Source organism: Trichoderma citrinoviride, assembly GCF_003025115.1.
Source record: "Trichoderma citrinoviride strain TUCIM 6016 unplaced genomic scaffold BBK36scaffold_2, whole genome shotgun sequence".
NCBI lineage: Eukaryota > Fungi > Ascomycota > Sordariomycetes > Hypocreales > Hypocreaceae > Trichoderma > Trichoderma citrinoviride.
The window spans coordinates 291554-306738 of NW_020194710.1; the positions used below are offsets into that span (position 1 = coordinate 291554).

Sequence of the window (15185 nt, forward strand, 5' to 3'; positions counted from 1 at the left end):
CCCTCCCCATTTCGTTCCTCACGCACTCAGCGTCCCCTTGGTGCTAGGGACCTCGCCCTCCTTGCCGGCAACCCTCGTGGTGGCCATCCGGATCGCCACCGCCAGCGCCTTGAAGGCGCTCTCCGCCCTGTGGTGGTCGTTGTCGCCCCTCAGGCAGTCGACGTGCAGCGTCACGCGCGCGGCCTGCGCAAAGCTCTGCAGGCAGTGCGGCACCATCTCTGTGCTCAGCTGGCCGAGGAACTCGCGCTTGAGGCCCAGGTCGACGACGGCGTAGGGGCGGTTGGACAGGTCGACGACGGCGCGCGAGAGGGCCTCGTCGAGGGGGCAGTAGGCGTAGCCGAAGCGGGCGACGCCGGCGAGGTTGCCGAGGGCCTTGGCGAAGGCGTCGCCGACGGCGATGCAGCAGTCTTCGGCAGTGTGGTGGTCGTCAACTGTTGCATTTCACAAATCAGTTCATGGTACTTTTCGTCGCAAAGATTGGAAGAGGAGACGCACTGATGAGATCGCCCTTGCAGTTGAGCGCCATGCTCCAGCCGGCGTGCTTGGCCAGCGCGTGCAGCATGTGGTCCAGGAAGCCGATGCCCGTGTTGATGGCAATCACCTGCGACGGGCTGGACTGCGAGGCGTGCGGGCTGGCGATCTCGAGCAGCCTGGGGTCGGCATCCTTGGGGAGCTCGCCGCCGTCGATGCTGAGGGCGATCTGGATGGACGTTTCCTTGGTGTCGCGGGCGAGGGCGGCGGCGCGGACGGGGGCGGAGGAGGCCATTGTTGTGCACGGTTTGATTATGATGATGCGATTGGGGGAGTTGACGTCGAGTTGCCTCCTCTGAAAAAGCCTTGATAGTGTCAAGCGCTGGAGTTTTAACAATTGAAGAGTTGCAAACCTGACTCGCTCCTGTATCGGAGGTGAGTCTATGATTTTTTCCCAATACTTCGCCGCCTGCATGTTGCCCCAGGGAATGAGGGCCTGAATGTCGCTGCAATGAGGGGTAGCTTCAGCGGGACAACCCCGCTATCCGCTGAGGTCAACCCCCTGTAGCACAGCTGTAATTGTCAGCCCAGTGCCGTCTGACTCCCTGGCAACATGAATCGAAGCAAACAAACTTTACGCGCTTCAGACAAGTCTCGCGTCGACATCGTCACTTGATTTGGATATACGACTGCGAGACCCTCTGCCGCCAGACACTTACGCCATGTTACCCTGCTGAATACCTATCCTGATTTGTTCTCCTCTCTCTGATTCTACTCAATCAATCCCTTCTTTTCCTTTCCTCCTCCTTCTTGGCGGTCATGTCCACGTCCCCCTCTCGATGCTAGAGGATGCAGGAGTTTCTACGGGACTGGAGGCAGGATGCCCTCAACAAGGCACAATATGAATCGGCCATCTTTATTGGGGACAAGCTCCTCGCCATGACCAGTTAGTCAGCCAATGGAGAGACCCAATCCTGCGAACCCCGGCTAACCCACGGATCCTGCTCACAGACGACGACAACGATGCCTTCTGGCTGGCCCAAGTCCACTTTGCGACTGGCAACTACACGCGTGCGCAGTCGTTCCTCTCCAAGCAAGATCTCATCAGCCGTACCCCGGCCTGCCGCTATCTTGCCGGCCACTGCCTCATCAAGCAGTCCCGATTCGAAGAGGCCCTGGCTGTCCTCGGCGAGCGCAATCCGACGCACCTCATCGCCAACGGCTCGAGCAACAAGCGCAAGGCCTCCAACCAGCCGCGGAGCACACGGAGGCGAGACGACAATGCCGCGGACGAAGAGGCGGCGAGTCGGCGGTTCGAGGCGGCCATGTGCTTCCTCCGGGGCATCTGCTATGCGAAGCAAAACGCCTTTGACCGGGCCAAGGAGTGCTACAAGGATGCGGTGCGCATCGACGTGCAGTGCTTCGAGGCCTTCCAGCAGCTGATGAAGAACTCGCTACTGTCGCCAGACGAGGAGTGGCAGTTCCTCGACAGCTTGGACTTTGACTCGATACACTCCCAGGAGGCGGCCGAGTTCACCAAGATGCTCTACACGACGCGGCTGTCCAAGTACCGGAATCCCGCGGCGTTCGATACGGCTTACGAGTCGCTGTCTACGCATTACCAGCTGGCCGCTAACCCCGACCTGCAGCTCGCTCGCGCCGACTTGCTGTACACGCAGTGCCGGTACCGAGACGCCCTGACCATCACCAACGCCATCTTGGAAGAAGACAAGTACAACTTCGCCATATACCCCGTCCACCTGGCATGTCTCTACGAGCTCAAGATGAAGAACCTGCTGTTCCTGATAGCCCACGACCTCGCAGACAGCCACCCCGAGGAGCCCTGTACGTGGCTGGCCGTGGGCATCTACTATTTCAGCATCAAGAAGATTGCAGAAGCCAGGCGGTATTTTAGCAAAGCGAGCATGATGGACGCACATTTCGGCCCTGCCTGGATAGGCTTCGCGCACACATTCGCCGAGGAGGGGGAGCACGACCAGGCCATCTCGGCATACTCGACGGCGGCTCGTCTCTTCATGGGCACCCACCTGCCGCAGATATTCCTCGGGATGCAGAACCACGCGCTCAACAACATGACCATTGCGGAGGAATTCCTAAAGACCGCCTACGGGCTGTGCAAGACAGATCCACTGCTTCTCAACGAGATGGGCATTGTCAAGTACCATCAGGACAAGCCCAAAGAAGCTGTCCAGTACTTCACAGCCGCCCTCAAGGTGGCCGACGAGAACGACAGCGAGCCGTCGGCATGGCTCGCGGCGAGGACAAACTTGGGACACGCCTTCCGCCGGCTGCGGCACTACAACCGGGCATTGCTGGAGTTTGACGAGGTGTTGCGAGCAGGCGGCAAGAATGCGGCAATCTTCAGCGCCAAGGGGCTCATACTGATGGAGCAAAACAAGCCACAGGAGGCAGTTGTTGTCCTTCACGAGGCCCTCGCTATCCAGCCCCAGGATAGCATCGCGACGGAGCTGCTGAACAAGGCGCTGGAAGAGACGGCCTTGCTGGATGGCGCCGCGGAAGAGGAGGCGGAAGACTTGGCCGAATTCGATCTGGAGCTGGAGAGGCGCAAGGCCGAGGCGTCTCAGAAGGTGTACGGCAACAAGGCGGGCGCCGGCATGATGGACAAGGGAAAGGGGCGAGTGGGCAGGAGGCGGACGATGCTGCTTGATGACGACAGCGATAACGAAAACCACGGGGCCGGCATGGACATGACTGACGATGACAATGACGGGGTCTAGGAGACAACTTACGTGTATCGGGGGATCGAAGAGGTTGCGGGAGTGAGCGTGGCTAACCTGGGGCGTTTTGGCGATTGAACACTTGGCTTTTTTTTCTTTATGTCCTTTGTTTATTCCCGAGATCTTGGGTGAATGGGGAATTGGGTGAATCAGACTGCCTGGATGGATTAGAGATACAGCAGGGATTGGCTTGTCTTTTCTGGCTGTACGGAGTATTATGCAGAGAGCCGTTTGCGAGTGACAGGGACGGGTTTGTGTCACAATCGAGAAGTATGACTACTGTTGTTGTCTGTTGGTGAGAGTTGAGAAGTTTCCTGTGCTTACCTTCAACCACCAGTCTCTCACAACGCTTCCTCGCAATACGGGCACCTGATGGTGTTCTTTATGGTCTCCGGTTAAGTAACAAATATCACATGATTGGTACACTATTGCTTGCTTGCTTCCAGTCAATGTCCATCGGCACCCCGGCACGACCCCTGATGAGTTGCACGCTTGATCGCTTCAACTAGTAGCGACTCAAGTTTGCTACCATGATCCTTTGGCGCTGTTTTCGTTAATTCCTCACTAGCTCCAGGCACGCCAGGCAGCCACAGCCAGTTGGGCCCAATTTGCCTGTTCTCAGCCCACTTGGCCGTTGAGCCTCGGGTCTCACAACGTCGTCTCATCAAGACACTCAGGGGATATAAGAGGATGAAAAGAATCGCGTCGAGGACTCGGATCGCTCAATGCACTCGGTTCTTCCACTGTCGTTCTCAGAGATTCAGTCTTGGTTATTTACCCTCTGAACGCCCCCGGCGTGTTGCCACGGACATTACCGGGTTTACAGCCGCAACTCTCAACAACCGACGCCTCCATCTCACCAGAACCTACGCACAAGACGACAAGATGAACATGGCAAATCTCCTCCTCAATCTGGACCTTCTGCTCAGTCAGAACGGGACCCCCATCACCAACCAGATGAGCGACAACCGCATCGCCCGAGGCAACACGCCGTCCGGGGCGCTCGACCATGTCCTCCAGCCAGATACGCCTCGCAGCGAGATGGAGTCGCGGCTATGGATCGTCGACCGCATCCTCGAGCCCCAGACGCTCCCGCACTTTCTCGAGTCCACCATGTTCGGCACCTTGCCCGACGGCAGCCGGTCCTCGTTCCCGCCCCTGTCGGAAGAGATTGTAATGCTAATACAGCAGCCGCTGGCGGCGTGGGCGCCGCCTCCGTTTGATGCCAGCCACGAGATTCCCATGCAGCAGATTGCGATGCGCGTCGGCTCTCACGAGGACGCGGACCGGCTGGTGCCCATTACGAAGGAGCTTCACGCGATGAAGTCGAGGGTGTGGGAGGGCATCATGCCGCTTTCTGAGAGGCGGTGGGAGGAGCTGGGGCTCAGTTCTCCGGACAGGTTTCACGAGGCCTGCCAGTACCTTTGCGCTGTGACGAATACGTTTCATTATTTAAATCTGCCGCCGATTAAGCATGCGCTGAGGGAGACGTATAATCTCATCTGGGGACATTTGAAGGACTTTGAGGATGCGGTGAATGCGAAGAATCGGTTGGAAGGCCAGCCGGAGGTGCAGATTGCGGCTCGATGGCATGACTATATCAAGGCGCACTACAAGTTCATCTCGGAGCGGTCTCACCGTTGGGTAACCGACAGCATCGACCGGCTTCGCGGCCCGATTCTGGAGGAGCTCGCGAACGTTTCTTCAACGCCCGAGTTCAGCTCGCAGCAATGGATGCTGACGGACAAGCTCCACGATCTGCTGGAGAACGGGGCTCAAGCGGACTCGGGCATCTTCCTGCCCATGGACGGATACGAGGGATCAGGCCTCGCCGCTCAGGACGATGCGCCGCCGCGTCCGGATGCCGCTGAGCCGTACCGCAAGGAGCCCATCTCCTTCTCGGCAAACACGCACGCTCGAAAGGGCGATTACTACTTGAGACTAAAGTATCTGTCGCGCACCGAGGTGTGGCTCGGCCAGGAGCGCGGGGGGATGGACGTCCCGCCTGGGTTGCCGACTGGCTTCGAGGTGCTGTCGGATACTGCGCGGACGGCGCAGTGCCAGGTGAGGGCCCAGGAGCAGGCGAGGCGGGAGCTGAGAGGAGAGCCTGTGGCTCTTGAGCAGGAGCTGTGGGTGACGAAGGCGAACGAGTATCTTGGGACAGAGACGAACTTTGAGTGGGGATACGTTGCGTATCGGTTGTCGCATGAGCATACGGATGAGGAGTGGGAGGCTTTTAAGGGCAAGTTTGAGGAGGATGTGCAGGATTGGGGGAGGGGGTTGAAGGGGGCGGAGGTGATTAGGGAACGGTCCAAGGTTTACTGGAGAGATGCGAGGGATCTTGGTGTTGCGGACGGAGATGTCGATGCCCTCAGAACGTACGTATTCACTTTTACATGTTTCCACGGGGCTTTACGCTGATAGGCTGCACAGTCATTTCCAAGCAATCAGGGAGTCCGAGGACTTTCCATCCGGCGTCCACACGGACATTGTTCTGGCAGCCGACAAGGGCGTCATCGACTCCTATCTCCAGCCCACTCCGCAGCAAAAGGGCTTTGTGATGGCCATTGACGCATACTACGACCCGAACGAGGTTGACGGGGACCGGGCGGCTGAGTCGCCGGGGTACACGGGCGTCGTGCGGGTGCTGGGGAGCCTGCTGTGGGATGACCTGGGGCCGCTGGTGTTTATGCAGACGCAGCATTTGTTTGAGCTGTGGCCGCTTGCGATGAGGCATCCTTTGGGGGTGTATGAGGGGCCTTTGGGGAGGATATAGGAGAGTGTGAGTTTGTTTCATCTGGGGCTGTTTACGGGGATGCTCAGTGAGTTGATGGCTAGCTTTTATGAAGAGGTTGTATGTTTATGTGGCTACGAGGGAATCTGTGAGATATTGTAAAGATTATCCAGAATGCGAGAAGACTCAATTGGTTGAGAAGATGGACTACAGTGTTTCCTAGGTATTCAGTGGCAGAGCACCGGCGGAATAGTCGATGGACTAACGTCGAGATGGCTGACCACCATCATGGAGGCGTCATTATGGCATCACATCAACACGATAGAATCGACTACTATTTCACAAGGACTATCACGACAATGAAGTTGCTTGCGTTGTGTTTTCGTCCACGTTTATGGAGTAGGATCCAGCATCGAGGTCTTTGCTTGCAACAAGGACACAGCATGTCGAAGCCCGACAGAATCACCCGCTTCACGGAAGCGATGAAGACGGTCTACGGCCCGTTTGATACACTCTCCCCCGACAATGCAAACTCCTGGACTTTCCCCGATGATCCTGGCGCAGGCGGCTTCCACGGACGGTATCTCTGGACGGACGCCTTTGGCGTAGTCAACTTCATCACGCTGTCCAAAGAAACCGGCAACGCGGTCTATCTCAGCCTGGCGAAACGCCTCGTCGAGACCGTCCACGACGTCCTCGGGCGTACAAGAGACGGGACCAAACGGCTCGACGGCGCGACAGACGAGGAGCCCCTCCGAGGAGGTCTGCGGATCGGCAAGGTGGATGCCAAGGGGAGCGACGGGGACGGTCAGTACCATCACTACTTGACGCTGTGGATGTTTGCGCTCAACAGGCTTTCTGTCGCGACGGGCGAGACGGGGTGGAACGATTTGGGGATTCAGCTGGCGCGGGCGATCCATGCCCGGTTCATGGTGCATTGTCTGTCCGGGGGGATGAAGATGGTGTGGAAGATTTCGATGGACATGAAGAGCGTGCTGGTGCCGAGCGAGGGACATCTCGATGCGGCGACGGGGTACGCGGTGTACAAGTTGCTGCAGCACACTGCTGCGAGACAGGGCCATAGGGAGCACGTCCTGCAGAAGGAGGTGGACGACTACTGGGGCCTCATGAAGCGCAAGGGGAGCTTGTCTCCTGGAACCGACTTCTTGGACGTCGGGATGGGGCTTTGGGCGGCGCATCTGTGGAAGGAGGAGTCCTGGGCGGAGCGGTTCTGCGATAGGGCGCTGCCTGTTGCCGGGGAGTTGCTGAGCACGAGGTTGACGAGAGGGAGCAGCAGCAGTGCGGAGGGGAGGCTCGCGTTCCGGGAGTTTGGAACGGTGCTGGGGGTGGGATGCTGGGATGTGGGCGAGAGTCTGAGGGCGAGGGCGGAGGGCTTGCTGGGGTTTTGGGAGAGGTGGTTGGATGAGGGGGAGGGGGAGGGGGAGGAGGAGTTGAAGCCGATTTCGAGGGTCATGTATGCGAGTGGGTTGATTGTGGGAGGTGAGTTGTCTGGACTCTGGGGACTCCTGTGTAAGCGTTGTAGGTGTGCTGACGTTGAATTATAGCGTTTCGGAGGGATTATCTCGAGGATGGGTGAGGATGAAGGATGCCAGTCTCAAGGTAGGGGAATATGTTGACTCGGTTGGTTTGCTATGAGGTTGTTGAAATGTTCTATTCATGGCTCTTGGGGGATATTGTGGCATGCATCTTCTTGTAAGGCTTCGTGAAAGGTCCCGGCATTTGCAGCTCGAGCATACCAAGACTCTATAAACACGCCATTTTACATCCAACCACCAAGATCATACGACACGTCTCAATGTGTAATCCAACCAAGATTTGTCATTCAAACGCACGTGTACACGATTTTGTAAGCATCAAGTAAGGCGCCTTTAGAGCTATAGTCGCAGAACGGTGAAGCTATAGACGGGGGCTGGCGATGGGTCTGGAGATAAAACATCGAAGTCGGTGTAACAGGAGAACAGACGGACGAAAAGAGTAATTCACGGGGCGGAGGCGGGAGTTGGTAGTGGGAAATTGCCCGATTCGGCAACTGTCTCGCCCTATTCCCGGTGCCTTTCTTTTAGGCGGGGATAAAGGAGAAGACCAAGGCCGTTTTATGGTGTTGATTTGGGTGGGGAGCTGAAGATGTAATTGAAGGGTTTCCTTTGTTTGGAGTTGAGAAGAAGATATTTAAGAGGCCAATTGGTCCTCAATTTGATCGATTGTTTCTGTGTTTAAGCAGGATAACTATACTGCAACAATTTACAGTCTACTTTGGAAAGTTCCATCGCACAACTGTCGCAATGGCGCAACTCAGCCTCTCGTCCAAGTACAAGATGCTCTCGGGCTACGAGATCCCCGTCCTGGGCTTCGGTGTAAGTTCCAACCATCACATACATACACTCTGGAAAATAACAGTAACAACACTAATAATAATAATGATGATGGAAATTAGACCGCAGCTTCACCAGAGAAAAACTTCACCATCGGCCACGAGAAATCCGTCGCAGCAAACGTGCACGCCCTGAAATGCGGCTACCGGCACTTTGACTCGGCGCGCCTGTACAACAGCGAGCGGGCCTGCGGCGAAGCCATCCGCGCCTCCGGCCTCCCGCGCGGCGAAGTCTTCGTCACGACCAAGGTGTTTGAGGCCGGGTACGAGAAGACGAAGCAGGCGGTGGAGGCGAGTCTGCAGGAGACGGGGCTCGAGTACATCGACCTGTACCTGAACCACGGTCCGTACGGGGGGCCGGAGGTGAGAAAGGGCACGTGGAGGGCCTTGGTGGAGGCGCAGAAGGAGGGCAAGGTCCGGTCCATTGGCGTGTCCAACTACGGGGTGCACCACCTCGAGGAGACGCTGGCGTACATCGAGGAGCTCGAGGGCGAGCTGGGCAAGGGCAACGCGGGCGAGCTGAGCGTCGGGCAGTGGGAGCTGCACCCGTGGCTGGCGCACCCGGACATTGTCGAGTGGTGCCGCAAGCACGGCGTCGTGGTCGAGGCGTACTGCCCGCTCGCCAAGGGGCAGAGGTTCGAGGAGCCGGCAGTCAAGGCGCTGGCGGACAAGTACGGGAAGAGCGGCGCGCAGGTTCTGCTGCGGTGGAGCTTGCAAAAGGGCTTTGTGCCGTTGCCCAAGAGCGAGACGCCGGCGAGGATCGAGTCGAATGCGGACGTGTTTGATTTCGAGCTGACGGAGGAGGACATGGCGTTGCTGGAGTTTGATTCTTATGCGCCTACGACGTGGGATCCTACGGTTAGCCCTCTTGACAACTGAGCAGATTATATACATGTACATATCTATATAGATGTGACGAGGAGACTGGGAAAATTTAGACAACTAGGCATCTTATTCTATATCATTCTATATCATGAATACACCAACAGCGACAGATCAGTACACGCAACATGTATCTGTTCAATGACAGGCATTCATAACGAACCCCCCCCCCCCCCTAAATCGCCGAGTGCTCGGCAATCAGGTTGGACGAGTTGGGCAGAGAATCGATGCAGCTGCGGTCAATATCGTCCACCTTGACAAACCCGCCCACCTCCATCAGAATGTCAAACTCGGCCAGCAGACTCTTGAGGACGTGGCGCACGCCGTGCTCGCCCGCGATGCCGAGGCCCCAGACCCAGAGGCGGCCGATGAAGACGAACTTGGCGCCGACGGCGAGGGCCTTGAAGACGTCTGCCGCGGTGCGCACGCCAGAGTCGAACATGACCTTGGGAATAGTGTCAGCTTTGCGATATGGTGAATGGGGGGGAAAGATTGGGCTGTGGTTCTTACATAGGTCTTGTCACCAACGGCGTCGACAATCTTTTCAAGGGCATCCAGACTGGCGATGCCTCCGTCGACTTGTCGCCCAGCATGGTTCGACACAACAATACCATCAACGCCCCTGTGACGTTCCAGAGTCAGCTTCCATGAGGCAAGTTGGGCGTTCAGCGTCAGCAACTCACATCTCAACTGCCTTCTTCGCATCCTCCACGCTCTGGATCCCCTTCAAGCAAAACGGCCGCCCGCCACTGATGCGCTTCCACTGCTCCATGGTCCACTTCATCTTCTCCCAGGTAATCGCACGGCCGTGCCAGATGTTCTCATCGATCCACTTGGCGCCAGCCTCCTTTGGGTTCTTGACAGGATCGATGCCGGCCTCCTTGAGGCGCTTCTGGAAGACGGGATCCTGCAGCCCGAGGTCGCCCGCGCCGTGGTCGTGGTAGAAGGCGTAGTTGCCGGTGAAGACGTCGTTGTGGCGCCAGCCGAGGGACCAGGTATCCGTCGTGAGCATGCAGGCGTCAAAGCCGTTGTCAAAGGCGCGCTGCAGCATGGACAGGCAGAGCTCGTCGTCGGGGCTCTGGTAGAGCTGGAAGAAGCGCGGGCCGGAGCCGTTGGCCTTAGCCACGTCCTCGATGCTGTAGCTGCCGGCTGAGGACAGGCAGTACGCCAGGTTCAGCTCCTGGGCGACCTTCGCCACGGAGAGCTCGCCGGTGGGGTGGTAGATGCGGTTGATGCCGATCGGGGCGAAGCCGATCGGGGCGGAGACGCGGTGGCCGAAGATTTCGGCGGCCGTGTCGCGCTGGTTGGTGTCGACCAGCATGCGGGGGACGATGCGGTGGCGGTAGAAGGCCTGGCGGTTGGCGAGATGGGTCCACGAGATGCCGGCGTTGCAGGAGGAGTAGTACCAGCCTCCCTGCGAGAGCTTCTCCTTGGCCAGTTTCTCAATCTCAGCCGGATCTTGGCATCTTGTTAGTAGTTGGCCGTTTGGAAGACTTGCTAAAGGGACTCACCGGTATTGAAGGGCGGGAACTGGCCATTGTTGGTGTTCCAGAACGACTCTCGCTGGTACAGCGACCACTGAGGGGTGGTCCTGGTCTTGATGTTGGGGTTGTTGGGGTCAGACATGTTGAGATGGTTCAATTGATGCTTTCACTGTTGCTGCCGTAGTGATATCTTGGTGTTTTGGTGGCTTGTTCCTCGTTCAACAATCCTCAATAAACTTTTGAGATGCCCAAGTATATATAGAAAGAATTCTTGGATTCGTGTTGATGCTAACTCTGCAACTATCAAGCTCAAGTCAACCGACACGAGACCAAATTCCGAACGTCGTCCGATATTCTTTCCGCAAGAACACATTGAAGCAGAGGAGGATAGTCATCTCACGTCCGCTTGACGTCAGCACGGTTAATCTTGAGTCCTTTGAGGATAGGGGTTCCTGAGAGAAGCAAGATGTGCAACAATTCAAACACCAACAGAGTCCTGCCATTGCTGGTAGGCTCTCGGCACAATCTCGCCTTCTGAAGACTGACTTAGACAGGATTCAATTATAATAAGCCTCTTTCCAGACGGACATCCGCCTCCGTTTCGATGGTCTTGTCTCCATGGTATAAGACGGTCGGGTAATTGAATTGCCTGGAGACGGCCAAGCATGGCGACACCCTAGAGCATCTCGGGACGCGGCAACACTTGCTCCGAAGCATCCAATCACCAGCAGAACGACATTGTAAAACCCTGGATATATAAAGCAAGTAGGGCATATACGTCGATATATACCTACCTCTCTGCACGGCCAGACACCTCAATTGCAACTCCTTCCACCTGAGCAACGCCAATTGCTGACATGTGACTTTTTTCTCCTTCCTTCTTATTTTCCGAGGTGCAGCCCCAACGGGCTCGTGTCAATGACGTCATTGGCCATCGTCATCCGCCAGATCGGGGCTAAGCCCGAACCGCTCACCTGCCGCGTTAGTCAGCCTTCCAGAAGGATTTTTCTTCACGCTTGCCATTGATTCATGCGCCTCGCCTGGACTGACTCGGATCAACGGAAAGCCCCTGGACGATCATATCATTGCATTCATTATCTGATGGGCTCTGCTGGTTTGGCCATCGTCCTTCTCGGTGTTACTCCCTTGACGACCCAGAGCCTGCAGAGCTGCCGCAGCCACGATCGACGGTGTTCGGCACTTGAACGGAGGCACCATCTGCCGGACTCGTCGAATCTACCCGCCGTCCGGCTTCATCTTGCACAGCATTGTGAGCCTATTATGCGTATACAGAATCGAGTGATTGCCTCCGAGCATGCGTGATGCTTCCCAGGCCGAAATACGAAGTGATAGCGTGACTTGCCACAGCTGCCCGTCAGCAAACACGGCACTGTGCAATGCCTTGTCTCTCTTGCAGCTACCTATGTATCACCCTCGGCGGAGCACCAGGGGCACATCAGACGACGCCGCGAACATCGTGGGCCGAGCAGAAAATTCTGCAGCACAGGTCCGTCCACCGAAATGAGTTGAACCATCACGTTAGTACTCGTATGTCGTTGGCCAAGGTCAACGGAGCACGGCAACTGCGTGTCGAAAAAAAATGCTCCGAGGCGCAGGGCCAAAGTGGGCATACCAAGAACGAGTGGAACGCAACAAGTGGGAACGGCACGTCAGGCCTGACAGGGGTATCCGTATGGCCGCCTTTGACAGCGATCCGGAAGCGGCAGATGGGCCAGATTGGTGCTTCGGCAGTGGCTTGACCGGACATTCCGGCGTTGTTGTCGAGGCTCCAGTTTGTGGAACCTACGTCTCGAGACAGGAACCATGACTCGGCGTGATGGGGCCCGTATGGACGAGTATCTCCGACGATATTTCCCCGAACGAAACCCATCAGCCTCATGATGGTAACGGTACTTGAACAGCAGATGGACCCAAGGTCAATGGGACCTCAGGAGGGATCTGCTCGAGACTCTTGCTTCGTCTGGTGATGTAGACACCACGGGACCACGATGGGTTTGAACTCGCTGCTCCAGTGGCCCGCAAAGACACCGAGATGGACGCGAGCGCAAGCAGGCTTTTATATCTCGCGGTGGGACTCTCCCTATTGCCATGCCCTCACGTACTATACGAGTAATACAACTTGTTGCATTCCAGCATTGTAACTATCAGCTTTGCAAAGAACTTTATCTATCAGCCCAGACGCCGTTTCTCCGTCTCCATCTCATCTCCCCTTGAGACAAATCTCCTCCTACCCATTTTGATTGTGACCAACCCTCCAATCCCCTTATCACAATCCCCAGTGTAACCGCATGAGTTGCAGCCAAACATCATGAGATTCTTCAAGCAAAAGCCCGATGCTGCTGCTCCTGCGCAGGAGGAGCCCAAGAGGGATCCCTCGCCCAGCAGTGGAGGGTCCGAGGGTGTTCCCTCGCAGCAGGAGAGAGTCACCCTCCTTGCGTGTGCCTTGGGAGCCATTGCTGCCATTGGAGGCTTCATCTTTGGATATGTCAGGTAAGCAGCCACACACACACACACACACAACTTTTGAGACACAGTTCCTGTAGTTGTTCATATTTGTTGCCCAACATTATACATTATACGGAGTATAATATCTGACAATGTGCTTCGCTTCACAGTGGTCAAATCTCGGGTTTCTTCCTGATGAAAGACTATGCCCGCCGCTTCGGATCGCTGCAGGATGATGGGTCGTACACCTTCAGCGCTGCCCGCCAGGGCACCATCGTCGGCCTCCTCTGCGTGGGAGCCCTCATCGGCTCCTTGATTGCCGGCAAGATGGCCGACACCGTTGGCCGTCGCCTGTCCATCTCCATGTTTGCCTTCTTCGCCTGCGTCGGAACCATCATCGAGATCTCCTCGTCGGTTCACTGGGTTCAGTTCGCCGTCGGCCGTCTCGTCACCGGTCTCAGCATCGGTGCCCTCTCCGTCGTCGTCCCCATGTACCAGTCCGAGAGTACCCCTGCCGTCATCCGCGGTGTCATTGTCTCCTCGTACCAGCTGCTCATCACCATGGGCATCTGGACGGCCGAAATGGTCAACTGGGGCACCGAGACGAGACTCAACAGCGCCTCGTGGCGAATCCCCAACGGCCTCACCTTTGCCTGGGCCCTGGTCCTCGGCGCTGGCATCCTGTTCCTCCCCGAAAGCCCTCGCTTCGCCTACAGCCGCGGCCGCGTCGACGAGGCCCGCCAGACGATTGCCCGTCTCCACGGCCTCTCCCCCGACTCGGACATTGTCAACAACCAGATCGCCGACATCCAGGCCAAGATTGACGAGGAGAGCGAGCACATGGCCGCCTTCAGCTGGACCGAGATCTTCACGGCCCCGCGCATGTTCCACCGCACCGTCCTCGGTATCGTCCTCCAGGCTGGCCAGCAGCTGACGGGCGCCAACTTCTTCTTCTACTTTGGCACCACCGTCTTCGCCGCCACTGGCATCAGCAACAGCTACACCACGCAGATCATCCTCGGATCCGTCAATGTGTTTGCCACGATTATCGGCCTCTGGATCATCAACCGCTTTGGTCGACGCATCATTCTCATCACTGGCGCTTCCTGGATGATGATGTGCTTCCTGTAAGTTTTTCTTGCCTCCCCCCTTTTCCTCTATGATGATGAAGAGCAAAGTGAGTTAACCGGGTCGATGTAGTGTCTACGCCTTTGTCGGCCACTTCGCGCTCAACCACGACGACCCCATGCTCACCCCCAAGGCTGGATCCGCCCTCGTCACCTTCTCTTGCCTGGCCATTGCCGCCTTCGCCGTCAGTTGGGGACCCCTGGTCTGGACCGTCAACGCCGAGCTGTATCCCATCCGATACCGAAGCTTCTGCATGGGCATCGCCACCGCTTCCAACTGGTTCTGGAACTTTTTGATCTCCTTCTTGTAAGCCCCCTCTTCCTTGCTGGATCTTGACCCAATGTGATTTGAGAGGGGAAGGTTTGTAACTGACGACTGGCTGGTTTTAGCACCGAGTTCATCGTTGGCGACATTGACTACTTTTACGGCCTCATCTTCGCCGGATGCTGTGCCGCCCTCGTCCTCATCGTCTTCTTCTTCCTGATCGAGTCCAAGGACCGGACGCTCGAGGAGATTGACACCATGTACGTCCTGCACGTCAACCCCATCACGTCGAGCCGATGGGACGCCGCCCAGTACCGAGACGAGATGAGGCAGACGCAGCAGCAGCAGCCTAGCGACGTGCGAGAGCACGCTCACGAAGATGAGAAATAAGCTGGTTGCAAGATCGCATCTCTATCATCATCATCATCATCATCATCATCACATCTCATCATCAGCAGATGATGATGCATCGCCCCAATTGAGCAGTGCTCAATTCGCGATTGAACGTTTTTTATGAGCGAGAGGGATGTCCGGGGAACTGGGGGTTCAGGAAGGTTGGGAACATGACATGTATGAAATAGTGTACCATAGCGTGCGATTTGGCA

The 15185-nt window shown here is 56.8% G+C and overlaps 7 protein-coding genes across 7 annotated transcripts; 5 read left to right on the forward strand and 2 right to left on the reverse strand.

Moving 5' to 3' along the window:
- Window positions 1-18: 18 nt before the first annotated feature.
- Window positions 19-772, reverse strand: BBK36DRAFT_1186797 (imidazoleglycerol-phosphate dehydratase; the record flags this gene model as incomplete). Its single annotated transcript, XM_024896508.1, has 2 exons — window positions 496-772; window positions 19-431 (listed from the first exon to the last, which is right to left on the reverse strand). Exons 1-2 carry the CDS (start codon window positions 764-766, stop codon window positions 19-21), a joined length of 684 nt encoding a protein of 227 aa, XP_024752652.1. The 5' UTR covers window positions 767-772.
- A 548-nt stretch (window positions 773-1320) lies between these two features.
- Window positions 1321-3230, forward strand: BBK36DRAFT_1109684 (TPR-like protein; the record flags this gene model as incomplete). Its single annotated transcript, XM_024889502.1, has 2 exons — window positions 1321-1417; window positions 1483-3230. 2 exons carry the CDS (start codon window positions 1321-1323, stop codon window positions 3228-3230), a joined length of 1845 nt encoding a protein of 614 aa, XP_024752653.1.
- Window positions 3231-4187: 957 nt separating this feature from the next.
- Window positions 4188-6006, forward strand: BBK36DRAFT_1165614 (hypothetical protein; the record flags this gene model as incomplete). The annotated part of the gene is made up of 2 exons (XM_024894802.1): window positions 4188-5608; window positions 5664-6006. The coding sequence occupies 2 exons, from the start codon at window positions 4188-4190 to the stop codon at window positions 6004-6006; spliced, it is 1764 nt and encodes a 587-aa protein (XP_024752654.1).
- A 401-nt stretch (window positions 6007-6407) lies between these two features.
- BBK36DRAFT_1000 (hypothetical protein) lies at window positions 6408-7561 on the forward strand (the record flags this gene model as incomplete). Its single annotated transcript, XM_024888860.1, has 2 exons — window positions 6408-7464; window positions 7530-7561. 2 exons carry the CDS (start codon window positions 6408-6410, stop codon window positions 7559-7561), a joined length of 1089 nt encoding a protein of 362 aa, XP_024752655.1.
- Window positions 7562-8267: 706 nt separating this feature from the next.
- BBK36DRAFT_1110827 (Aldo/keto reductase) lies at window positions 8268-9235 on the forward strand (the record flags this gene model as incomplete). Its single annotated transcript, XM_024889634.1, has 2 exons — window positions 8268-8339; window positions 8420-9235. The coding sequence occupies 2 exons, from the start codon at window positions 8268-8270 to the stop codon at window positions 9233-9235; spliced, it is 888 nt and encodes a 295-aa protein (XP_024752656.1).
- A 178-nt stretch (window positions 9236-9413) lies between these two features.
- On the reverse strand, window positions 9414-10864 carry BBK36DRAFT_1137776 (FMN-dependent alpha-hydroxy acid dehydrogenase; the record flags this gene model as incomplete). The annotated part of the gene is made up of 4 exons (XM_024893194.1): window positions 9414-9683; window positions 9749-9860; window positions 9922-10696; window positions 10750-10864. The coding sequence occupies 4 exons, from the start codon at window positions 10862-10864 to the stop codon at window positions 9414-9416; spliced, it is 1272 nt and encodes a 423-aa protein (XP_024752657.1).
- A 2187-nt stretch (window positions 10865-13051) lies between these two features.
- BBK36DRAFT_1165618 (hexose transporter-like protein) lies at window positions 13052-14970 on the forward strand (the record flags this gene model as incomplete). Its single annotated transcript, XM_024894803.1, has 4 exons — window positions 13052-13233; window positions 13359-14315; window positions 14389-14622; window positions 14706-14970. 4 exons carry the CDS (start codon window positions 13052-13054, stop codon window positions 14968-14970), a joined length of 1638 nt encoding a protein of 545 aa, XP_024752658.1.
- Window positions 14971-15185: the final 215 nt, after the last annotated feature.